Source organism: Podarcis gaigeae (assembly GCF_964106915.1).
Source record: "Podarcis gaigeae genome assembly, chromosome: 5".
In the NCBI taxonomy this organism is placed as follows: Eukaryota; Metazoa; Chordata; class Lepidosauria; order Squamata; family Lacertidae; genus Podarcis; species Podarcis gaigeae.
This window is the reverse complement of record NC_139681.1, coordinates 48394796-48420495: the sequence shown is the minus strand read 5'-3', so window position 1 is coordinate 48420495 and position 25700 is coordinate 48394796. Positions and strand designations below refer to the sequence as shown.

The 25700-nt window shown below is 42.0% G+C and overlaps 1 protein-coding gene across 2 annotated transcripts in view; it reads left to right on the top strand.

The window, feature by feature from the left end:
• GRK5 (G protein-coupled receptor kinase 5) overlaps positions 1-25700 on the top strand; it is a 152866-nt gene that overhangs the window by 90388 nt on the left and 36778 nt on the right. For both annotated transcript variants that reach the window (XM_083741388.1, XM_083741387.1), the window contains exon 4: positions 530-607. In XM_083741388.1, coding sequence (XP_083597514.1) covers positions 530-607 — 78 coding nt within the window. The remainder of the gene's footprint in view (positions 1-529; positions 608-25700) is intronic.

The following is a 25700-nucleotide window of genomic DNA, read 5'->3' as shown; positions in this document are numbered from 1 at the left end:
AAAAATAAATGTGCATCTTTAATAATGAGAGGTCCACCAGTCTTTGGCTATTCATCAAACGTGTCTTCTGAAGAATTTTTGTTGCACAAGCTAGACAAATGGTATTATTTTGATTGAGGATATCCCTTTCAAATGTAAGCTCAGCCTTTTGGCCAACTATTCTCACAAAGGCCTAGGCTGAATGGAAGAAGAACCCACAAACATTTGAAACTATCCTGTATTATAATATTCCTGGAGTATCTTGATGTATGTAGAGGGCAATGCCTTGTCCTTCAATTTGTGTGTGTGTGTGTGTGTGAGAGAGAGAGAGAGAGAGAGAGAGAGAGAGAGAGAGGAAGGAGAGGGGAGAGTGTGTATTTGCATGAAACATTTGTTTAATAACCTAACAAAATGTTAATCTCTAACATTATCAGACTGTGTTTGGAAATCTTCCAATTGTTCCCTTGGTTGTTAGAATGCAGCAATCCTGCTCTAAACATTTCCCAACTAGAAAGCACAGCAGCTAATCCTTTCTCATTTTCTTTTCCAGGCAGAATATGAAGTTACTCCGGATGAAAAACTAGGAGAGAAAGGCAAAGAAATTGTGATGAAATACCTCATCCCAGAGGTAAGGAAACACCTGAAAAGGTAGTGCTAAAAAATGCAGCAAGACAGATGCAAGCAAGGTTCTTGTTCTATTGTCTAGCAGTTCCTCTCAAAATAACATGCAAAGAACGAGATCAAGGCCTGAATTCTCTAAATTCAGGAAAATTGTGGGGTAAACCCTTCTAGAATTGCATCGTCTCAAATGGAATCTCATGGCTGAACAAATACTGGTGTACCACACCAACATTTCTTGCAAAAACCAGCATGTACAGACCATCAAAAAGGAGTTGGGGAAATCAAACATAGTGGCAAGACTAAAAATTATTAGAAGATCCCAATGAATTTCAAGCATATGACTTCACAGCAGTCATGGCTGTCAATGAATAAACCCTGTTTTCTAGGCATGTGGATTCTGGTAAGAGTAAAGAGGGCTTGTTTCTACACACAATTTAGGGTTTTCCGTCATCTCCTCTGGTGGCGTTTTGACCTACTGTCTCCGTACTGTTGTTCCATGCAGCCAGTTTGTGTTCTGTACCACGCACACTGGAAGGTGTTAAACGTATCTTCTGTTTTCCGAGAACACAGTTAAAGATACCCTGCCTTTCGAAAAGCAAACACACAGCAAGAAACAGCCCCTGTAAATGCACCCTGAGAGCCTGACATTAAAACAAGTGGGAAGCCAGGTATTCAGACTTGTCTTTAAAGAACAGTAATTCCTGTTTTTGAACTACTGGCTTATGTCAAAAGTACATTCCCTTCACATGAAGAGTTATATTGAGCACTGTTGCCTCCTACTGGCGGTCAAGCCGTCTTCATAGAATCATAGAATTGTAGAGTTGGAAGGGACCATGAGGGTCATCTAGTCCAGCCCCCTGCAATGCAGGAATCTTTTGCTCCAGGTGGGACTCATGGCCATGACCCTAAGATTAAGAGTCTCGTGCATTACTGGCTGAGCTCGTCGTCATAGATTCTGACAGTTACTTTCCCTCAAGACTGAGGCAATTTCTTCTTATTCTTGCATGGCCAAAATCCTTTTATTTTCCCCACATTCAACGGTTACTAACTTCCTTTCACTCTGGATTAGGGGTCATTAAACTTGAGTTGGCTCGAACAATTGGAGTTGTTTGTTGGAACATGACAGCATTTGTCAATCTTTGATGCTTGTATTGGACTGCATGTGCTGTGTGGTGTATCCACTAGATGGCAACCCTAGCAGGACACAGAAACTCATAGATCTGGTTAGGTTGCAGCTGGATGGAATAAACATCATTGGGTTTCTTGTACATTCAGCGCCTTCCCTCAGCCTCCCTGCGAGATTATCTGCCACTAAGCAGTAAGTGCTCTCAGCCTTGAGTATGTGAATTATCCTACTTTTCCAAAAAGAGTTACCGGGCCCCGGCACCATTGCTTAGATTCTTTCACTGCGGAAACACGTTTGACCCTGGGAACAACATGTTACGCTTTTTAAAAAGTGTCCCATTTAAAATTTAAGTGATACAACATGCTCTGGCAGGAGAAAAAGGCAGATTTTTGCTTTGTTTTGTTTAGTCAACAGTTTTCCTACCATAAATTTTTCATTGGTTTACGTTTTCTCTTGGGGAGCTCTTTGGAACCTGTTTTTACTTATTTAGTCTGGTTAATATCAAGTACATGAGAATGTGATGCCACTGTTGCTGCTGCCCATTCAGAATCAGTTCTAAACCTGGTCAGGTTTTTGTCTTGCCTAGGTGGCATTCGACTCCACACCAGAAGCTTGTAAACTCATGAGGGATACAGAGCTAATAGTTGAAAGGGCCACTGTTTTGTAAAGAAAAATGAGGCTTTCCTTCCATTTTTTCAGATGCCATAGTTCACTCAGTTTGATTTCTCTTGAACTTTGGAAACAAGTGCTGCATGCTGAGTGATATCCTGGAGGTAATAAAAGCTGGTAAGCACCACTAAGTAGTGCTGGCAAATGTGGTGTATCATTCTCATACACATTACCAAACAATGCTTTTTCACAAATCCACTTCTCACGTTCTCAGTGTTCCTTGCATTAAAGACTCAGATTTCTCAACCTTTACTTTTAAACAGCACGGTCCTACGCATGCTTGCTTAGAAGTAAGTCCCACTGAGTTCTGTGAGGTTTACTTCCCAGTAAGTGTGTGGATTGCAGTCTAAAGCTCTTAATAGAAAATTCACTACATTTCCCCCCATTTTAGTGTCATCCTACGTATGTACGTAAGGAAAGTCAGACATGCTGGATATGAAAAAGAGAAAACAAATTTCAGATCTTTTTAGTGGTTCAGGACCAACATTCTTAGTTGTGTTTGCCACATCTGTGAAAGCAAAAAATAAAATAAAATGCAGTTTCGCTAAAAAACTGTTCTTTGTTTTCCTCTGTAAGTAACAAACTTTAACTTGGAACATTACTGTAAGAAGAGCTTTGTGTGTGAATTTTCAACATGACACATCTTTTTGAAAGATGGTTGATTTCTAAGTTCATAGCAAATATTTGGTTCAGATCTGCTCCCACGTATTAATAGCTTCAGTGCTGTCATCTTAAACTGTAGTCCAGCTGCTGTGTGTAGCAGAAGTTGCTTTGGAGAGAAAGTTCACTGCAAAATAAAAATTAAGCTCACAAGTCTCATTTTGTCCCCCTCACACTACCATACACTTGGCAGAAAGCAAAGAAACTGTATTTCTGAAATACACCATCTGATTCAAATATAACAAGCTTTGGAAAACTGTACCCAATAATTTAAAGAAGTGAGTGCTCTCAGACAAATTTTGGAAGCTCATATCCTTGTAATAGCCATAGTAGTGAAAAATTCTCAGCTCTACAGAGTTTTCTAAGCAGCTGCTATAGAACCATTGGTTCAAATAATTCTGATCAGGCTCTAACCTAACTCAAACTGGAGGAAAAAGAGGGATATGGAGAAAGTAGCCTACTGTACAAAAGTAGTTTGTACAATAATTGATGTTATTTGTTCCATCCAGTTTTTCCTCTCACCTGGCCCACCAGTGCCATGTGGCCCTCGGAAGATGGCTCGAAGGATATGTGGCTCTTGGGCTGCAAAGTGTTTCCTATCTCTTTTCATGGCTTGAGGTTCCTCCAAGTTCCTCCATTATCAAAATGGAGGTTTTTTTGTCTAGATAAAGCAGATGGTTCCCTCCTCTCCGTTGCTACTGTTGATAAAGGGTGGGGATTTTTTGTGGGCAACAATTCATACTGCTCAGGGTGAGAGCCTGGGTGGATTGGAAAGCAGGGAGAGAAAGATGTTAAGTTGCTCAAAAGCCACAGGGTGAGTTACGGTAAGTTGGTACAGAATGCGACCTTCTTTGAAAGAGAGACAGATGAGGAGAGAATGGGTTGCCATAAGTGAAAAACAGGATGGGAACTGTTGCTAAAGCCAGTGGTTGTTTATTCTGTTTAAATCTGTTTCAGTACCTTGTGTTTGTTTTTACCTAGTTATTCAGCTATATTGGAAATTTCAACATGTTGTTATTGTAGTTTTGCTTGTTTACCTTATTACAGAATTGTTAAATTATTGTTTACTGGGCCTGTTTATGTGATTTTGTGGGTTTTTCATATTGTTTTTCTATGCCTCATTCTTTTTTTTTTTTATTACTTTGTTCCTTGCTCTGGGATTCCATAAAGAACGGGCTATAAATAATTTATATGCAAATAAAACAAACAAACAAACATTCCTTTAGGAAAGCAACAAAATACTGAGATGGGTGAAAAAGTTATTTAATTCACAGATAATTTGGAGGTAATAATCCATGTGTGAGCCCACACCAGATCTGGGTTCCTTTGGGACAAAGAGTGGGGCCATGAAGTTAACTTGTTAAATGAATGTTGCCCTTCTGCCTATTTTTCATTGTCCGTCTTTCATTATCCTGGCAGAAAAGGTGAGGCTCATACTCAAGTGAGCCTTTCTTTCTGTATGGTTTCCAGAGAGGGGTTCTAATAATTCTTTGTGCAAAGGCCACTTTTGCGCTTTCATTGTTCCATTGTGGTGGGGCTCTGCAATTGTTCGTTCTGCTTTGAGAGTTAAAACAAAAAGAACTCTCATTGGTTGAGGGCAGAAAACACAATCTCTCCCACAGACAATGTTCCCAGTGATTCACATCTGCTCAGAAGTAAGTCCCATTTGAGTTCAAGGGGGCATGCTCCCAGGTAAGTGGGTATAGAATTTCAGCCTCAGTTGTTTTGGCTTGGCCTTGAGGTCCATGGACTCTTGTCAGAAAAAGAAATTTTGGAGCACACTTGTGGAAACATGAACAATATAAAAAAGCAAATGTGCAGCAAGTACTGAGGGAGACAAGCCACATTCAGATGATCATGTCTCATATTGATTATCCAAAATACAAATGTTCTGTTTCGCCCACGCATGCACCCCTTCACCCCTTTCTTTGTCGAAGCCAGGAAGCCTCTATTTAATCATGTTTCCCTCTTTTGTCCAAGCTGGGAAAGTGTGGTTGCCAGCTTGGGATCAGTCAGGTTATTAAACTGTGGTTTGAAATAACTTTGTAGCCAGGATGGGGCAAATGGCACATACCCACCCACCAGGACGTACATGTGTGTGTGTGTGTGTGTGTGTGTGTGTGTGAGAGAGAGAGAGAGAGAGAGAGAGAGAGAGAGAGAGAGACAGACAGACAGACAGACAGACAGACAGACAGACGGTTTGTCTTTTTAATTTGTGACATGGTAGATGTCCATGTTTAAATGGTGGCCTCCATTTAAAGAACGACAATTTGATTTAATAATGAGCAATTGCAAAATAGGACCCTCTGAAAAATTCAGTAAATAAGACAGGGCAAGCGCACAACAAAAGGCTTATCAGGAAGTGCCCCACACCCAAAAGTCTGTTTACTCAAGACTTTTTCATTATGAAGATGAATTTTTCATTACAGTGGTACCTCTGGTTGCGAACGGGATCCATTCTGGAGGCCCGTTCGCAACATGAAAAGAGCGCAACCCGCAGTGGCGCATCTGCGCACGCGTGGGTTTTGATTCGCCACTTCGGCGCATGCACATGACGTCATTTTGTGCTTCTGTGCATACATGAGTGGCAAAACCATGAAGTAACCCTTTCCAGTACTTCCGGGTCACCACGGGACCTAACCTGAAAAAACATAACATGAGGTATGACTGTATTACAATCACCCTATAATTGCTTCAGTAGGCTGGCGGGGTGTGTGGAGTCTGTATGGTGGCATAACTCTTGAAGAGTTAAATATTAGACCTTTATGTTATGAGCTAGATTTAGGCTCTGTTTTTCAGTTTCCATTTCAGTTGTGTTCTCTGCCCAGCTAGCATAAATAAAAAAGCATGTTTGTTTGCTTATTCCGTGGAGTTTGTTTATTCTGCAGTTGTTAACAGTGAATAGAGTAGAATTGGGTACTTATTGCTAAAGGGTGAAATAAAATGATTTGGGGGAAAATAGCTACCTTAAGTTATCCTTTACTCTTTTAAAGCACTCACTTTACTATGGCTAGCTGTCTGAGTGTCCAGTGTAACTCAGGCCTAATTTCTATCTTACCCAATGTGTACAGCTCAGCATGAGGTCTTTTCAAGATTTCTGGGCATAAAAATCAACCCAGGAACTGGTTTAAAAAAATCCAATTGCTTACCATAATTAGTTTCCAACCACTTACTTAGCCCTTTATATAGCAATGAGTTAAACATTTCCCCCTTGATTGTCCGTCAGGAAAGAAAATCTAAAGGTCAGAAACACAACAAACACACCTGAAAGTACTTTCTCCTTGCCCTTCCCTAAACTTGTAGCGTGTACAAGTCTGTTTTTCTGCTGGAATCTAAAACCGAGATACCTAATCCAGCATCAAAGCCATGCTGATACTCAATTTCCTGTTCACTTGACCTTTACAGAGTCCATTGTGTAAGTTAACACCCACAGCATGGAGGAGAAGTGAAGAAGATTGCTGTGTTTCCATTCCACCAGCCCTCACACCCTTTCCGCTCAGGGAGAAGGGAGGATTGACTGGCACTGTGCACCTCCCCCTCAAAAATGCCCCACAGAGGTGCCAGTTTGCCCCCAAGACTGACAGGGGGCCCAGCATGTGTGTGACATCTTGCATGCGACGCACACCGTCTGGAGGAGGCTGAGCACTCTGGAGAGCCGGCTACTGAAGCTGCATGCCAGGCCCCTTCAAGATTGAGGGGGCCCCAGTCCCCTGCTAACAAATATTGAGGGGGCCAAGGGATCTTCTCTCCCCTAGGGTTGGTATGCCTGCCTAGAAATGTGGCTGCCGCACCAAACATAGTAGACCCACTACTGTTTTATTATTTATTGAATCCTGGCTTGTTCTGGAGTCTGTGATCAGACAAAATGGGGATATATGTCCACTTTGGAAGAAAAGTGGGAAACAGAAGCTTAACGGTTGGATCTTGTCCTCCATAAATGGAGGAGCAAAGGGGCTACGTATGCAGGTCAAAAGCTTTTCCTAGCTCAGTTTATTATTGCCCAAAAGAGGCCAGAACAAGAGCACCATTGGAAGGAATGCTGTGCGTTCACCCACAGTGTAGACTTACTCAAGAAGCTTGGCTTGCGTACAGGCCTGTGAGAGGGTGACGCTGGGAATTCAAGGTAGAAAATGTCAAAAGCATCCTTTTCCTGCTTTTGTATTCTCACCGTTTCAGCAAATCCACTTTGGGTTTCAGATTTAGCTTCTGTTGTGGAATCAAATCTGGGGGGCCGTGAGAGTTGAATGCAGTTATAGCTGAACTGGCTGCACTGCCATTTCCCCTTTCTTCTTTCCATTTTCCCCTTGGCTGTAATAGACCAGGAGAAATGCCTGCATCCGTCCCGCAATGCCACTATGAGCTGCCTCCGCACACCACCCCCGCTAGCCTGTCTGGGTGAAAGCTACCATCCCTGGTTCCCCTAAATCATTAGCTCATTATCTCCTCTCTCTCCCCCCCAGCATAACTGCTTGTGATCCATTGTCTGAAAGATGCTATACAAAAGCAAATTGATTGGAAATTGCTGTTAAGACGCTCTATGTGCCATTAGGGCTTATATTTGGACTCAGCTGGGTACTAAAAACATTGCTGAATAGCGGGGCTAATGTGCACTGTTATTGCCATTAATGTACTTTACAGATTCTGAAGAATAACAACTGCAGCAGCTTTATGATCTGAATTCCTGTTTGTTATCCTTCTCTTCAGGAAATGCACATAATAATGGAAAGGTTTGCAGGAGGTGAGCAGGACGAGTGTATCATTGGAATCTACCCAGAAGAAAGAGGGCAAGGGGGGAGAAACATGCAGTTTGTTCAGTAAAATTGTTCCCTTTGTTTTTCAAAACAATGATAGGGTGACGAAGGAAGGACCTACTCTTAGAAAGGGGAAATTACCTTATTCTTTCAACTGGTACGGCAGCTGAGGAGTGCATAAATGCTTTGTTTCTCTCGAGGGTTGTAGAGAGAGGGGAGAACATTACAGCCATATTAATCAAAGGGTTGCCTTTCTTTTGTGTTTCTTGTGAACACACAGAAATGTACTGTTGGCTATGTCAGTGGTAATGGTGGGTTGTAGACAACCATGTCTGTGCACAAGGAGAACAGATGCCGCTTGTGCAAAAGAACTTGATCATCTCTCCCCTCACCAAATCTGCTTTGGAGGGACACACACACCCAGGAAAAAAAGTTTGTGGCGGCACTTCAGGCAGAGCTGAGGAAAAGGAAGTTCCATTGCACCAGCAGGAATCTGCTCACACAACATTGAATGCAGCCCCTTAATTTTGATTGGGCAAAAAAAAGTTAATTGCAGCAATGGTGTACTGGGGAGGAAAGCAAACCTAGGTTTTGAGAGCTTTTGGGTGTGCAGCTCTGAATGCCACCCAACCTCTGTAGCATGCTTGTGACACTTCTCAGTGCTGACGTAGCTGCCACATCTGTCCTGACATCTCCGCTTCTGCTTGTGAGCAGCACCCTGCAAAACATCAGCTGCTGTTTTAAATATCACTGTAAACTGCCTTGATGTGGATTAAGTGGTGATGTTCAGAAAGTGCATGCTCTGCTTATGGACAGGCCCGGAGTCTAGGCATCTGCTCTTAATTATCCCCCCCCCCCCAAAAAAGAGAGTAGTAGTTATAATAATAATTGCTGTGTTGCACATCCTGACGTTTGTGTGAATTGGTCCAGCCTGCTTCCTGTTTGGGGTCATCATATCACATGATTTTTAGCAATAGGTGCAATTTCATATTATACCAGTCCATTTCTAGCAAACCCTTCAGTCTTGTTCCCCCCATGCCAGGACTTACTCTGTTTCAAATGGTGCTCACGCCTTGGAGCCTCATCTCCTCCCTATTCTCCTTTTGCTAGGTAAGAACTCTTTAATTTCAGTTTAGAAAAACCAAGAAGCCACATGGGTGTTTGCCAGCAATGCATTTCTGAGGGGCAAAAGAACAGCTCAAGGCGTTTCACATTAATGACTTTTTCTCTCTCTGATAAGACTTCCATGGATTGTTTTTTTCCCAGTGTGCTCACTTCCTCAAGCAAAATTCAGCAAACGGGTCAAATATCCAACCCGCTCATTTTCCGTTTATAGGACTACCTCCAAGCAACAGAACATCCCCACCCCCTTGATTGCAAATGTGCCTAGATTTTTTTTTTTAATTTTAAATTATTCAATATATATTGCTGTAGCTTTAAGACCAACTCGCAGAGGGCCTCTAACAGGCAAAAACTAGTCACATGACTAGAAGGGGGGGGATCTGAGTGCCACCTGAGGCCTGTTGTTATTATCGATTCCTGTGATTGTTATAAATCAAATCAATAAAGTCGAGTCCAAGGTCTCAGATGGAAGATGAATGAACATTATGAGTGTCTTGAGGATCTGGTGGTTCTCTTGTGTCCCCGTGTACAAGTTCTGCCTTTTGCTAGGTTCTTACGGGTTCAACTTTATGGGTGATATCCAACTAAAAACATTTATTTCTGTGGGTCTGCTCTGAATCTGGCTTAGTTGAATATCAGCCTATGTAGCATACTCCAGAAATAATCTTGATGTCCCTGAGAAATCAGTAAATTTCAACAAGCTTCAGTTTGCCCAATTATTTCAATAGCTTCTTGCTCTGCATAGGATCAAACCACTGTCCTAACAAACAGCCTTTCAAGGAACTTTCTTCAGGCTTAGGTGTAAAGGGTAGTCCCACTCCCTGCAAAAAATCAGTCTTGTGTTGCTAGATTAATGGAGGGATTGTAGCTTAGTGCTTCAAGTACATGCTTTCCATTCAGAAGATCAGAAGTTTGGTCCTTGGCGTCGCTAGGCTAGGGCTGGGAGAAAACTGTGTCTGAACCCCTGGAGAGCAGCTGCTAGTTAATGTAGGCCAATGGTGGAGGATCAACTTCACTGGGATTCTCCTACCCCCCAACTTTCTGTGGTCTTGTGCCTTCTATCATTCCCAGTTCACATTGGCGGCCTTCTTTTCGACAATAGTTGCATTAGCAGTGCTGTTAACCTTACTCCTCCATGTCAGTTTTCCGTGGCCAGGATTTATTATTAATAAGCATTTTTCCCATCAACAGAGCTGTGCTATAATATAGTGTCTCAGTGGGACCTAAAAATACCCCTTGAAAGACCAGCTTGATTAGGGCTCATTTCGCTTAGAATTGGTGGCTTTCTCACGGTCTCCCCTGGCCCTATCTTCTAATCCCTTACCCACTGTTTATAAGCCAAATGCTACTTTAACTAAACATTTTTGAGAATTTCTCTCCTGATTTACTATTGGCAACAGTATGCAGTCTGTTCTGTTCCATATATCATTGTCATAGGAAAATAAATATCAGTAACCCATGTGTAGGCGTGTGTGTGTGTGTGTGTGTGTGTGTGTGTGTTTTGAGTTGAACATGAGGGCAAAGTTCTGTGACCCAGGGTCTCACATTGAGGACACTAGATCTGCTTATTCAAAATAATTTTGTCAGAGGCCCAGACAATGATCTGCAAAACACATGGAGCAGTTACGTGGATGGAACTAAGCAAGTTTCCTCTCATTAGTACCCTATGAATGTTCCTGTGAGTTCCTATGGAGAAAAGGCAATGCAAGACGAACATCGTATCTAAATAACGCACATCCACATTCTTTCTGCACAAGGCTCTGATGAATGCTGACTGGAATTACTTAACCGGGGATCCATAAGTTTCACAGCAAAGTATATGCCGCCTGAGGTTGTTTAAATGTGAAAGTTCCATCTTAATTCTCCCAATTTTTGCAAAGCAAAACCGACCACCTCACAAGTGGGAATGCATTTTTACTCTTTCAAAACTGATACGTAGGTGAGACTTTGGTGGTTATGAAGCAGTTTTTTAAAATCTGTGTCATATTTTGAATCCTGCACTACTTTAAAACACACACACACAATTTATATGCCACACCTTCAGTATACTCTATTCTTCTGGGTAGTACAATAACAAATAGAAAACAATAAAATAAAGCAGATAAGACAAGAAAATTAAAAAAAAACTGCTAGAAGAAGAAGAAATCCCTGCATTAGTAGTTTTTAAAAAGCATAGGTAACTAGAAGTATTTCTGTTGGGGATGTAAAAATGATATGAATGAGGGTGCCAGGCAGACCTCCCTAGTGAGCCAATAGGAAGCATTTCAAAGAATAAGGAGCCATTATTAAGATGACTGCCCCTCCAGTTACCACAAATGAAAGACTCAACTCCAGCCTCTCAGTGCTCAACACTGTCTCTTCTATCAATTATGTGGGATGGAGAAGCTTAGTTCTACAAGAGATTTCTTCCTTTTCTTCCTTCTGGTTTACAGTACAGTGGTACCTCGGGTTAAGAACTTAATTCATTCTGGAGGTCCGTTCTTAATCTGAAACTGTTCTTAACCTGAAGCACCACTTTAGCTAATGGGGCCTACCGCTGCCACGTGACTTTTGTTCTCATCCTGAAGTAAAGTTCTTAACCTGAGGTACTATTTCTGGGTTAGCGGAGTCTGTAACCCGAAGCGTCTGAAACCTGAAGCGTCTGTAACCCGAGGTACCACTGTATAATAGATCTGGGATTTTTAAAAGCAGATTTCCCCGTATCAACTTACGGGGGAAATGAAAGAAGCTCCACCTGCTCCTTTGCGCCTTTAACAAACTCTGACCTGAAGCTGTGGTAGAAAGGCAGATGGAACAATTGCTGGAACATCAGTGATCTTCGGCCAGAGCAGTGTGGGGACCTCTGGGTGACATTTTCCAGACTTGATTGCTCAGCACACCCTTTTCAATGAACCTTACCCTAGTTGCAAGGGAGAGCATAGCAGCAGGTGCACAGAGGGACAGTGGCAAGATACCTGGACAGTTTAATTAGGGGCTCAACAGAGATCGTACTATAAAGGTGATGCATACAATTTATTATTACTCTCATTTAAGAACTTTGGAGTGTTTCCTCTTGGTTAGGTTTTAGTTGGCTTTTCCATTCTGCTGTTGACCCCCTTTCCAATTCCAAAGTTTGATGATTTTGATGGTAACAACACCTTCTTAAAATGTAGTGTCACTCTCACATTTCTGGACATATTTGACAGTCACTTTTAACTCACTGCTCTCAAAATGGCTTTGTTCAAAATTACTGCTTTACATCCATCACCTTAGTAATCTGAGTCGTAGATGTTTCCATTTCCTTTCAGCTGTTTTCCTCTGTGCCATGAAAGCTACAAAGGCTTTGTTATACAGTGGTATCTCTAGTTGCGGACTTAATCCATTTCGGGGTGCCTGAAAAGTCCTCACCTAAAGAACCTCTTCTGCGCAAGTGCACGGCACGATTGAGTGTTACTGCACGTAGCGCACAGATTGCTTCTGTGCATGCGCAAACAGTGAACCCGGAAGTAAACAGTTCCGGGTTTGCCGTGTACATAAGCTGAAAGTCTGTAAGAAGAGCAGAACACAGCATGAGGTATGACTGTAGTAGGTGCCAATTTGTGTGATTTTTAAAAAATCAATCACTATATAAGAGGGCGATGAATAAAACAACAACAACAGAAGCAAAATCTCAAAATGTGCTGTGGAATTAGTTTATTGAAGAAAAGAAACCCCACAAATCTTTGAGACCAGGAAGCATTTTCTATAGCTGGCAGCATTGTTTTAAAGTCAGATGTGAAAAGACAAGTTGCCCCAGAAGAAGAGTAGAAATATTCAGCCATCCACCTGTTTTTCAGCAGATTACCAGAAAAGATCTGTGCTTTTCAGTTTCATTTTAACTCCCAGCATTGTTTTCTGAATACAACAACTAGCCAAAACAGACCTTTCCTTTTCTGATAACTGGAGAGTTTGCCTCCATCCTCTCCCCCCCTGCAGTGAGGCTGCTGGTGTTGCTGCTGTGCTGTTGCCCCAACTCAAGTGGCTTGATAAATCAGGAAAAAAACAGCCCGTTATTTGTTCAAAGGAGAATTCCAGATTTGATGGGGCCTGTGGCAACGTGCCTTCTTGGCCCCTTCTCCATTGGTGGGCCCAGGTGGTGGCAGGTATAGCTCTAAGCAATACCAAATGGCTACATAGAGGGGACCATCTTAATTCCTCGCAATACTCCTGATGTAGCAACATTTTAAATGGGGAATGTTAAATCACAGCTAGATGCAGCTGCTTAGCGTAACAGTGTGCTAGGCAGGTGAGAAATGTGAAGGTAGGGGAGGGGTGGTGCAGGGTTACGTGTACATCAGTGGTGGGCCCTACCAGGACGTGGTGCACTGGTAGCCACCTCAATAGGCCAGGTACAAATTCTCGTCCTGATTGTCCACTCTGAAATGTACCTGGATCATCTCCCAGCCACTCACATGTTGTTTTCACTGAAAGTCGTCCAGCAACCATCTGCCTCCCCACTAGCGCTGTCTTCCTCATCTCCTTCTAACATTTAGCACGCACTGCAATTATGTCTTAAAAAAAGATCCAACTCCATTATTGCTGTCTCCTTTGAAGTGGAGTGAGAGCGCTGGCTGAAGACGAGCCTCCTGTAGTCTCTTTCCAAGATGCAAAAGGTTGATCTACTGGCAGCAAAAGTAATGATTTTGAGTGCGGTTATGACAAGTCTTTTAACTATTCATTTCCAACCTTGAGGTTCTGTATGCATGAACAATACTGTCGAATGGAGACATTTTGCACCCCAAGGAGTCATGTAATTAGCATTGATAGTAATTGATGCTGTTGAACAATGGATAATAAAAACTTGCTTGCTTGCGTGTTGGGTTACAGCAATTTGTATCTCGCCTTTCTACAGAAGCGGTATTTGAGGCGGTCCACAATTTTAAAAATAAAAGCAACGAAACTACAAATAAAACAGTGAATTCTAAGAATAGCAGCAGTTTATAACAGCATATTAGTGCTTCTAGGGGCGGAAATGGTTTTTTATTTTCTTTAACAAGATTTAAATGCCACTTAATTAAACAACAACAACTTAAGTGGTTTGCATAAAACCATAAGAGGTTTGTGTCAGGTGTGACAGTTCAGGTGTTACAAAAGAACCACATGACAACAGTAGTGGACTTGGATACTATGGTTCCCTGTGTGAGGCGAAAATTTGGTAAGCACACCCTCAGCCCTCATGCTGCCTTCCCAAAGGTGAGTAAGAAGCACCCTGCATTGGGAAGGAGCCACAAAAGCTCTGGCAGGGTCCTAGAGCCCTCCCACCTCCTAGCCAAAGCTGGGAAAGTGTAACTAGGTTTTGGGAAGGAGGTAGGAGGCTTCTAGGACACTGTCAGAGCCTCATGCCTCCTTCCCAAAGACCAGCACCCCACTTACCAAGCTTTGGTTCAGTGCACATAGCACTGTCCCAGTGACAACCCTGTGGCAGCCTTGTAATACTCTCCTGAACCTCTCAGTGGTGGTCACTGTCATCAACAATGGTATCCTGACAGGAGTGGTGGTAATAAGTGCTGTGTTGTGTTGATGCTACTCGCATCTGGGAAAAAGGACCCAGAAGGTGATGATGCTGGGGTACTATAGCTCTCCCCTGCCTTACCTGTTGTCAGTGGGATTCCAAGGGGTTGCATCTCAATTACTTGGTACTATTTTACATCTTCACAAAACCATTGTGCAAAGTCATACAGAGATGTGCCCCACAGAGTCGGGTGCTACCCAGATCATATCTCTCCTGTATATGTAGCTCTAGGGAGGCAGTGGAAAGCCTGAGCAGCTGTTTGTTGGCTGTGAAGGACTGGGTGAGATGGAGTAGGTTGAAACTTAATCAAGGCAAGACCGAATTACTGCTTGTGGATGGACAAGGATGGCTTACAAACAAGAATCAGCTGGTGCAGAAAAGGTTAGTTTACACCCCTTCCCCATCCCTCGAATTCCCCAGCGAATGCAGGATTGGACCACACATCTTGCTGAGATTGTGTCTTGTTTTATATACTCATGTGCTTGAAATTCCACCGTCGAGGTCACTTGGGGTTTGAAGACTGGGAAAGAGTTAAGCATTGTTGTTTCTCTGCTCTCCCTCATGGTTTAGTGGAAGTGGCTTTTTTGGTTCAAAACAAAACACTTGGCTACCACTGCACATTTGCAACATGCAGTTTGGCCAGATATCTGTAGATGTGCCTTGGCAGATGGATCCGGTGGTTGTCTTGCCTGGATTCATGTGGGTTCCACACTTTTGCTTCCTGGGGAAAGTGGTTCCCTTTCAGAGGTCTTAAGGAGCATTACGTTTCTTTGTGCTGCAGAATTCTTGTTTTCCAAGTCCTAGATCGCTTTAAATGAAGAGGAATGTTGCTGCAGTGTTGAGAAAACGACATGCAGAAAAGTACTTGACCTGCCAGCCAAGCCTCTCCATGTAAATTAAACTAATATCATTTAATCAGGCTCACGCTGGACGCTATTCAAAATCCAGAGCATCACAGTTTAAATATTCTACCGCAGCTGTTGTTTGTCCCAGAAGTCAGAGCTGAGGAAAAACAGATCGTGCCACTGTAATTGTGTATCTTCTCCCATGGAAAACATGGTCGAGGTCCCCCTCCATGTCCCAAGCGCTGTTAGCGAGAGCTCTCAGATCAGCCTTTAACTTTTGGAGCATTTTCATGGCTTGGGGGATTGTAATGTCATTTTCTTCATCAAAAGCCCTTTCTTCAGTCGTGTCCATTCTCAGTGAGCCCAAACCTTGGAATTCATTTTCAAATGAAGAACAAAATAAGAGCCAATGAGCGCCCAAGCACATTGGCTTCCATCTTGCACATTCAGAACCTGTGCAGGTACAGTTGTGCGCACCTGACTTTACACTGAGCATGAGGAGTTTGTGGAGAAGGACATGTTCACAGGACATGGATTTATGGTATGAAAAATGCTAGTGTTGATAATCACGTTCAGAATATTTTTCACGCATTAATACCTGGAGCCTTTTGGCCCTGAAGTATCACTGCTGCATTCGGCCAGCCGTGGGAGCCTTGTGGGCTTTGGTAGAAGCTACTGAATGTGCAAGAGGGAACTGTTTCTTCACTTCTTCCTGCTGAGGATCAAACTGAATGTGAGCGTTTCTCATGAATTTTGCCCCTGCAAAATAAATGAGGGGGGGGGGCTCCTGCAAACCTAAGATACACCATGGTATGTGGGGAGGGGGATCCTATCTCTGTGAACCTGCAATGGCCCCAGTTGGTATAAGAGTCTCATATCTGCATCACAGAAGTGGGAAGAAGCCTCCCTGGTTATGTTAAATCGTTTTAAGCTTGGAACACTGTTTTAGAAGCCTTTTTTGAAAGGAGACGTTTTTCACGTCATCTGTTCACTTGCATTCCTCAAGTTTTGCTAAGAACATGTTAACTATTATACATACTCTCCCTTATATCTGTACCCTTTTGAAACCAAGAAACTGCCTTCAATGCAATGACCAGTAAGGACAGGTAGGAGCCAGTTTGGGGGGGGGGGAGTGAAGGCTTTGGTTTGCCTTTGGCAAGTTGTAAGGAAAGATAAGAGGCGAACCTTTATGACAATACAGACTTTCCATAAAGTAGCTAATCAGTTCCATGGTTTGTGCCAGAACAGAGCCAAAATTTGACATGAGTTGGAAAGGTTGAGATTAGTTCAAATTCCCCCCCTGCTCCACCCTAAACTGCATCATTTCCATTCCTTAGCTTTTGTCTTTTGTTCCACAGAGATAAGTTTTTAAAGCTGGTGTATTATATAGGTTTTGCTCTTTGTTTTTTTACAAAATAGTATGCCTTGATTTTGCAAAAAAACAAAGCAAATAAATGTACATTTATTAAAGAATACACTTTAAAACAATAAAGTACAAAAAAGGGAGCAACTGGAACAAAACACAACATCAAATTGAAAAGGAGTGTAAAACAGACCACAGCTCTGTAAAAAGTTCTATCTCTATAACAAGGCCTCAGAGGATGCAAACATTTGGAGGACCAACAATGCAGTAATGTGGCGATTTGAGTGGCTATTGAGTAACAGGACAGTGACAGGCAGCTATAGCCCCTGCTGAATCTCTCCTCTGAAAAGGAGGAGTCAGACACAGCTTCCTGGGAAGACTGTAAAGAAATAATGTGTCTCACATGGGGAAAAGCTCTCTTGCAGATGCAATGGGACCTGACCATGTAGGAGCAAACAGAATAAGTAGTGCTTGCTGCCAACATTTATAATTAGTTGGTCTGTTCACAATTCCCATCAGTGTAACAAACAACCACCTTTGGCTTTGATCTTTGCTTTGATATTGCTTATTGTTGATCCCTTAGCAAACTGATGTTTGCAGATGTTCAAAATGATTTTGCTTTACCTCCTTTACCTCCTCTTTACTGTAACGCATTTCCAAGGTGCACTTTTACATGCATTCATAATATGTTTCACAATATAAAAATGTAGGAGTTTTTTTTCTGATTTTATCGTATTTTATAACATTGGCCTTGGGATTCAGAATCAAAAAACTGATTCACACCTGGATTAGTTTGTCCTGTACTATTTATAGCCAGCATTTTAAATTGGTTTCATAAATATACTGGCAGCCAATAGGAATGGATTAATATATTCTTTGTATCTAGCCCCCATTAGGAGGTATGTGGCAATATACTGCATAAGTGGAAATTTCTGAACCATTTTTATGGGCAGTCTATTATAAGATGGCAAGCCTGGTGAACAATTTGGGGAAAGGTACAATTCCAGCTGCTTTTCTTGAAGGTTGAAAATTGAATTAATAGTATTTATTATGATAAATATGAAAATTGTGTGAATATTGATATCAGCCTGGAAGTCTTAAGATTTTTAGGAAGTCTGGTAACATTTACTGCTTAAATTGCAAGTGCCATTTGAAATACATCACTTTCCCCATTTACTGTATTTTTCCATGCATAAGACTAGGGGGTTTTTTAACCAAAAAAATAGGTTTAAAATTGGGGCTCGTCTTATACACAGGTAGTGCTGAGGGGTGTTTTCTTAATTTGGAGTCTCTAAAAATAGTGGGCGTCTTATGCATGGGGGCATCCTATACATGGAAAAATACGGTACTTGTGCCCAAGCCTTGATATGTTTTTCAGAGGACCTGTCCTAGGTCCTCCCATCAAATGAAGTAAGGCAGGTGCTACCAGGGAGAGGAGTTTTGGGTGGTGCTCCCTGGTTTTAGAGTGGGTCATCTTGCATATTTTATTGTCATTTCAGCACATGCTGAAAACCCTTTTACTACCCCAGCCCTTTTAAAAATCAGAGATCTTAAAAGATAAGAGGGGATTTTAAATTATGTATTTTTAGTTACACTGTAAAGTTAGTTTGTTGACATTTTTGCTGCAGTCTGTTTTACAGTTTCTGTGTTTTGGTCTTTTGTTAGCAAGTTATGAGTTTCCCAGGGAACATTGTCAAAGAGTGGCTTACATAAATGCTGCAAACGGATGCATAAATATTAATTTTTATACTAGTGTCTATCATTTGCAAAGACATGATGGCAAATATCCTGGAAACAAGCCTTGTAACGCAATCAAGGCAAATGCCATACTTCGCTGGTAAACAATATAAAAAAAGGATGAAATGTAGTCATTAACCAAAGGTCTTGATTTGTCTTTTACTGGGCAACATAGACGTTTTCTGACATTTTCCAGCAAGCTCCTGAAATAGTAAGAAATCCTTGTAAATTTCAGTTTTGCCAGGGTTTCTGACATTTGCTACTTTGCTTGGCTTTATGCATACACCACAAGACTCCTGGGGTTGGTTAGAAGCCGCTTCCCGTGTGTGTACTGGAACGTGCATTGGGCACCATTGAAAAGTGGAGGGAAGGGGTCTTGTGTGTGTTGATGGGGTGCTTTATGGAATTTTATAATTACCTTAAACAGAGAAACTCACAGCATGAGGCAGAGCTGAAATCCATTAAACAGCTAGTATGCACTATGTAGATAATAAGGTGAACCTTATTCTGACTTAAAACCCATTGGAACCAGTGCAATTCCCCCCCTTTTGTTTAACTAGGCTTTAGTTGAGGCCTATCCAAGGCATGTCCCTGGGGCAGGAAAGGCATATTTCTGTGCCAGGCAAATCTCCCTTTAATGACATATGAATAATGTGCGATATTTCCAGGGGACAGCTGCAAATTATACTGGAATCGAGAACAAGAGCTCTGGTTAGATACAAATGCCTTGTCAAAAGGTCATAGGCATTTAAATCTTATGTTTCGGGGTGTGGAATGCGACGCTTGGGCATTATGACTTAACCACAATGCTGCCATTAGAAGCAGTCCAGACAGAACAAATGTGTTCATTCTACTTTCCTTTTTTCCTTAAAGGGGAGGAAACATTTGGAACAGATGCAATAATAAGGCAGAGTTAGGGTTTCTGTTTTGTTTTTCTTCCAAATGATCCGTTTCCACCCAAGCTTAACTGCCTGGTTGCAAAGAAAACCTTTGTCGTTGGTTCTGCTGGCTTGCAGTGTTAAGCTGCCAGTTCCACATTGCTGCTAATGCCTAAGAAGAGATGTCCAACCTAGGGCAGTGACACTAAGGGGAACACAAACAAAGTTATCCACCTAGATGTGGCAGGCCTGCCCTAAACACAGCCATTTGGAAAACCAGGATTATCCTGTGATCTGTTGTGTGGTGGCTGCGAAGTACGGGAGGGGTCCAGAGCTGGCAGCCCTCTGTGCTCCAGTGCTGCAACCCAGACCTCCGTAGATCCACTGAAATGAATGAATATGACTAATTTAGGGCCATTAGTTCCCATGAGTCTTCCCTGAGTAAAATTTAGTTGAATGCTTGCTTATTAACCAAGGAGTTGTAGACAAACAAATCGAGAGCAAATATGGCTGCAGAAGACAAGCTGGTGTTCGGGCGACATTCCACCCTGACTTCCCTGCTTTGCATTTTAAAGAGATTCTTCTAGTGAGAATAGTAGTTTGACCACACAGCATTTCCCAAGCATTTTCTCACCCAGAGACCCTTACAAATTGCTTATATTTGGATGTCAGCTGCCCACATGCATACCACACTGTTTGTATTAGATGTAGAAGCAGTTTCGAAAGAGTTACTAGCTTAACCTTTTGTTTGGCAAATGAACTATTTTAAATTTGAGGGTGTGTTTGGATAGTTTTTCACTAGGACGCTTTTTGAAACTGAACCATAACATGCTAGACTCTATTTGTTTAATGCAAATGACATTTAAAGCTACTCACCATATGTTAACTTCACCTGATTTGCTGCACATTTAAAACCTGGCAGTATCACAAGCTCATTTGTGGCTGAATATTTTGTATAAGGCTAGGGCTGCTACTGCTATAATTATAATTATAATTTTATTTTCCTTTTAAAAATCCAAGTTTTCCTAGTCAGATTAAAGTTGTATTTGGATCTGAAGCCCCATACATTTCGTCTGAGGAGTATTGCCTAGTGTTGTGGATGAAGACAAACTCCATTTTGAACACTGCATTTTCTGCCCTGAACACTAATGCTTTGGGATGTAGCAGATGGACATTCAACCCTTTTCTTTCAGGGTGGAATTACCTGCTAAAGAGGTATAAGACTGCCACCCAAAGTAGTAGCCCATATTAAGTTCTCTCCCCGAGCAGTAGGCTCTGTCCCCTCCCCTTCATGACATGTAGAAAAACAGAGCTGTGACCTGCTGTTAAAATGTTATGAATTTCCCCATCCGTGCATCAGAGCCAGTGATGAGAGGGAAGGTGCAGAAGCATAGAATATAACTATTCTTTATATAACATGGTTCTGACCTGACTTATCAATCTTCCTGAGGTCTTGCCCACTTGTATTTGCTTCACTCTTTGAATAGCAACTGGACATGCTGTGGATTCTTCTTGAGTTTGTGGATCTGGTTGAATCATGTGCCTGTGTCATGGACTGCCTGGATGCAGAGGAGTGGAGGAAGGCAGCAGCTGGGGAAACCCCAATGGAAGAAGGTTCAGAGCCAGGGGATTGGTGGTGGACGATGATGAGTGGTCAGGGGGAGAAGAGGGAGCAGACTGGGAGGAGGAGGTGATGGAAGCTGGAGAGGTAACAGGGTTTAATGAGCAGGAAGAGGCTGTAGCAGAGAGCAGTCCAGAATCAGAGGCAGAGGAGACAGCTGGAGTGGAGAGAGGCCAACATGCAGAGATGAGGTTGGCTGCTGAAGAATCCAGGGGGTTTCTGTTGTGACCAGCTTCACTCCCCCTGGTCTACCAGAACCCACAGACGGATGAAGAGGGTGGAGGCGCTGGAGCCTCAGCTTGCTTGGGAAGGACCCAGTGGAGAAGGAGCCTTCGAGAGTGGTGGGAAGGCAGGGACCTTCAGTCCTTGCAATTGCCTCATTGGGGCAAGATCTATTGGGAAGAGTTGCTGTGCTCGCTAGGCCTGAGTTGTTTTGTTTCTCTGAATAAAGAGTAAACTTCACCGACACCTTGTGAGTTTTTGCTGCCCTGCTGTGAACACCTGCCCTGACAGCCTGTTGGAAACCTTGACTTTATTCCATTTTTTTCATATTTCTGTACTTGTTAATTTCCATGTTTTGTGTGATCAGTCACATGACATAAAAACCACTTTTTGGAAATCTGGGGGAACCTAGTGGAATTTAGCACTTATTTTCATGTTAATTGAAATCTGTTTGCAGCCCTGTTAACCCAGAAAATTGTGGGAGTTTTGCAGTGTAATTTTCCCACTGTTTACATGGCTCACACCATGTGAGGGAATCTGAAGCAGTATTCCCGCATATCGTTCTTTCCTGCCATTTTTATCTTGGGTGAATCCTAGGGAACAAAAGCGCTCAATGGCAACATATCAAATGGCACCCAGTGTTGTGTTACTTCATGCCCACTGATGTGATGAAATTTAGTGTGACATGGCGGTGTTATTGATCTAAAAACCACCGTTTCTAAAAGAAACAGATAATGCAGTGTAAGAAGAGCATTAGAAATGAGGACAGAAGCACAAATAATATAACCAGGAAAACTAACATAATAATTCCGTCTCCTTATCATTAGGTTTACTTGGTTGGAAGTGCAAGGAAGAACAATTATGGAGAATACTGTTTAGAGAGCCCTTGATTGACCAAAAGATGTTGCACAGGATTTATATTCTGCCTCAGTTCCATGGAACTCAAGGTGGTTTATAGGGTTCTTAGGTTGTTTCCCATCCAATAACTGACCATGCACAGACCTGCTTAACTACAGCAAGGGGGTTGCACCATGTGTCTTCAACTCATGCCTTGAAACAAGGCTAGCTTTAAATTAGCAATAATAGTAACTGTAGAAGCAAATAATGCTAAATGCGCAACACGGGTAGGTTGATACAAAATGTGTTGTGGCCAAATCAAGTTCAGTGATCAAGGTTATTTGTTTCCCATTATTTTTAGGGCGGAGGGAGGTGGACATTAAAGCAGGTCTTGTGGAGTTACTATAAAACAAGAGTTCACACATCAAAGAGAAGTGCTTTTCATGACTCTAAAAATGAGTAATGTTGGCCATAAATTAAAGGGTTCCATATTTTCCCTTACTGCTTTAGCTGATAAATCACATCTATGAATCACCAACAAACCTCAAGATTACAGAATCTTGGTACTAGAGGCACATGTTGAAGTATTTTCTCCTCCTAGACCTGAATATAGTCCTAATAAAATGCAATCAATCCTATCTCCTAATAAGACTTTCTTCTAGCTCACATTCCTTCCATGAATTGCCGACCCAAGGGATTTGTGCTACTCTATCCAACTATGCAAGAATATTCAAGTGGTTAGGACTAAAACTCCATATAACCACTTGATTTGCTTTGCAAATGCAGAACATCATTTGTAAAACTTGAGCTTAGGACTAATGGAAGACTTTAAAAAGAGAGCAACTGTTTGCAGTCCAGCAGTGACCAGAGGACAAGACCATTTGTTTGACATATTTTGCAGGCAAGCTAATCAGAGCACGTGTCATGTCATATCTTCCACAGCATCCATGTCTGATGAAACAGAGCAAATGCCCTGATTTTAGGTTGGATTTCTGTGTGATGCTGGGTGATTTTATTACTTTAAGAACCAACAGTTTCAAATGAGAGGGTAGGTCCATAAGGTGTTTCTCAACCTAGACATATGACTTAACATCTTCATGCCAAAATTTCTGGGTTTCTCCTCAGGCCCAAATGAAAATTTTAGATAACTCTCACTGTGTATATTTATGAATGGAAATACTAGTTGATTAACTGAGTCTCAAACTAGTTGATTAATTGAGTCAACCAATTCAAGTTCTCATCACAGATTAAAAGCAGGAGCTTCAGTTGAGCTTTTACCCTTTTCGCACTGAATCATAAGCATCCATATGGTAGAAGGAATAGTTAATCTGTGGTACAGGGGAACCTCCATGTCTTGTTGTCCAGAATTCCCATGTGCCTGTTTGATGTGCCCACCTCCTATTGAAAATCATTCCACACACACTGTTCTAACTGTTTAAATGTCTAATAGTTCCATAACACAGTGGGATTTTTGGACTGTTATTTGCAAAGGAGCATTTCACTAAAGCTGCCTTGTCTTTTCTCTTTCTACCTAACCCCATTTGGCAAGACCCAAGGCTGTGGTTGAGGCCCAGACCTTGTTTGATTGGATTGGAATAGACTTTTAGGCAACTTAAATTGAGTTGAACTTCTTAATTATGCTGTTTGTTGTTTTTATTTGAGACTCTGATTGGGAATCATTTCCTTTTGAAGCAGTATCATTACTAGTAGAATGTCAGGGGGGATCAATGTGGGTAATTAGAACATGTTATCCCCCCTCCCCGTCTTTCGGCAATTTCAAAAGAGTATTTCTTTTATCATGCCAGACTCTGAAGTGCACACACATGGTAGCCATAGGTTCCAAAACACTGGGATGTAATGTAGGCCATTTGGCTAAATAACTATATTTGATCCTGCAGACTTCTGTTAGGTTTGGCTAGCAATGGAAACACAAACATGTGGAAGCCATTTCTCAGAAGCACATGATAGTGGAAATACTTGGAGCAGGAACTGGAATATACGCCAATTGTTTTGCCAGTGTTATAACTAGCGATGGAGGAACAATTTGTTTGGTCCATTTTTTGCAGCAGACTGGTCCAGTCTGGCACTCCTTGAACTTACTTGCATGAAAAGGACACAGCTCTCTGTTTGATGATGCACTTACCTACATTTTGTGATGCAGTTTTGGGGTGCAAAAAGAATCCATTCACATGCGTATGTTATGTTTTAAAAATGGCAAAATGTGTATTTTGCATAAAAGTGCATATTTTATGTATAAGCTGTGCACAGAATGCATAGAATTTTAATGCCGACTTTTCATGAATTCTTTCAACAATAACAACATCCACAAAAAAACACAATGGGACAGAGCTGTTATTGAGTGCCAGCAAAACTGAAATGGGACGGAATTTAACGGCCTGGTCCGCCCCTAGCTATGACATGTCCATTTAGTGGAGTCCTTACAGAATGCTGGAGCCAGTGCTTTTTTCTGGGGGGATGCATACCCGTAAACATTTTGTGAATCTAAGTTTGGCCTCATTGAGGGGCAGTATTTCAATATGAGTAGGAAAAAGAGTACCCCTAAACATTTTTAAAGAAAAAAAAGCACTGTATATATCCAATTTTCTATCTTTCTGCCTATCTCTAGATATTGTACTATGTATTACTCAGAGTAGACTTTTTATCGGGCCACACAGTGAACTTTTGATTGTTCAGCAGCCCTTCCTCACACTAGCATTTTCTCATTGCCATAGTAACTGAGTGGGCAAGTTATGGACTGGCAGAAGCTCATGCTTGCCATTGAAGTTTCTGGCATTGCTCAGGGAAGATGCCCTGCCAGATCTGGAGCTCTGCTCCTCAGCCACCTTCCAATTCCTGTTAGTTTCTGTGGCCTGCAAATGCTGGCAGTGCTGCTGATGAGAACCTGATCTTGAAAAGCAGGCAAAGGAGGTAAGTTAGGGCAGTTTGCTGAGGGGAAGCTCAAGCTTGCTAATCGTCTCTCATTCTGCCTGCCACATTTATGGGCACTGTGCTAGGTCTTTTTAAATATAATTCAGAAGGCATTGCTCGTGGTCCGCATGAACCCATTGCTTCCAACTGTGAACCTTACATTCATGGGAGAGCAGAAGAGGCCCAGAATAAGAGTTTCTAAGCAGGCCTCTCAGATTCCTCCCCCCCTCACTGCCTCCACATCTGAAGCGTGTTCCTCTAGACTCTGTGCACCTGGGATTTTCATGGAGTTAGTATTTTCAGTAGCAGGTAAATCCAGATTTCACAAAGTGTAGAACTAAAAAGTGCCTTCAGTTGTTTTAATTAATTACATTTAAACACATGTCAAGCAGCTCTGAAAAAGAAAAAGTGTCCCAGCTTGCAGTTTAAGAACTCTCTGGCAATGTGTCTCAAGCAAAAGTGAAAAGAGTGAGTAATGTTGATGTATTTAATGTGCTCAGAACGCCCTTTGGGACTATAAAATATCTACAAGGTTAGTTAATGCTGATTGCGCCACTTGGAATGGCTCCTCTGGCTTGAGGCTGATACTTCTGAATGGTTTCAAGGTCTACACAATTACACAGCTTGTTTTCATAGATATGCAATAGAGATGGGTAGGGACAGTGTCATCATTTAGTTTAATCACTAGGTGGCACTGGATTTCGTTGGGGGGGAGGGAAGGTCAGAAGTTTTCCCGTTGCTGGTCTGTTTAAATTTGAGAGAGGCAATAAAGTTATTGTCTAGCTTCCTGGCTGGGGTGTCTTGTAACCTT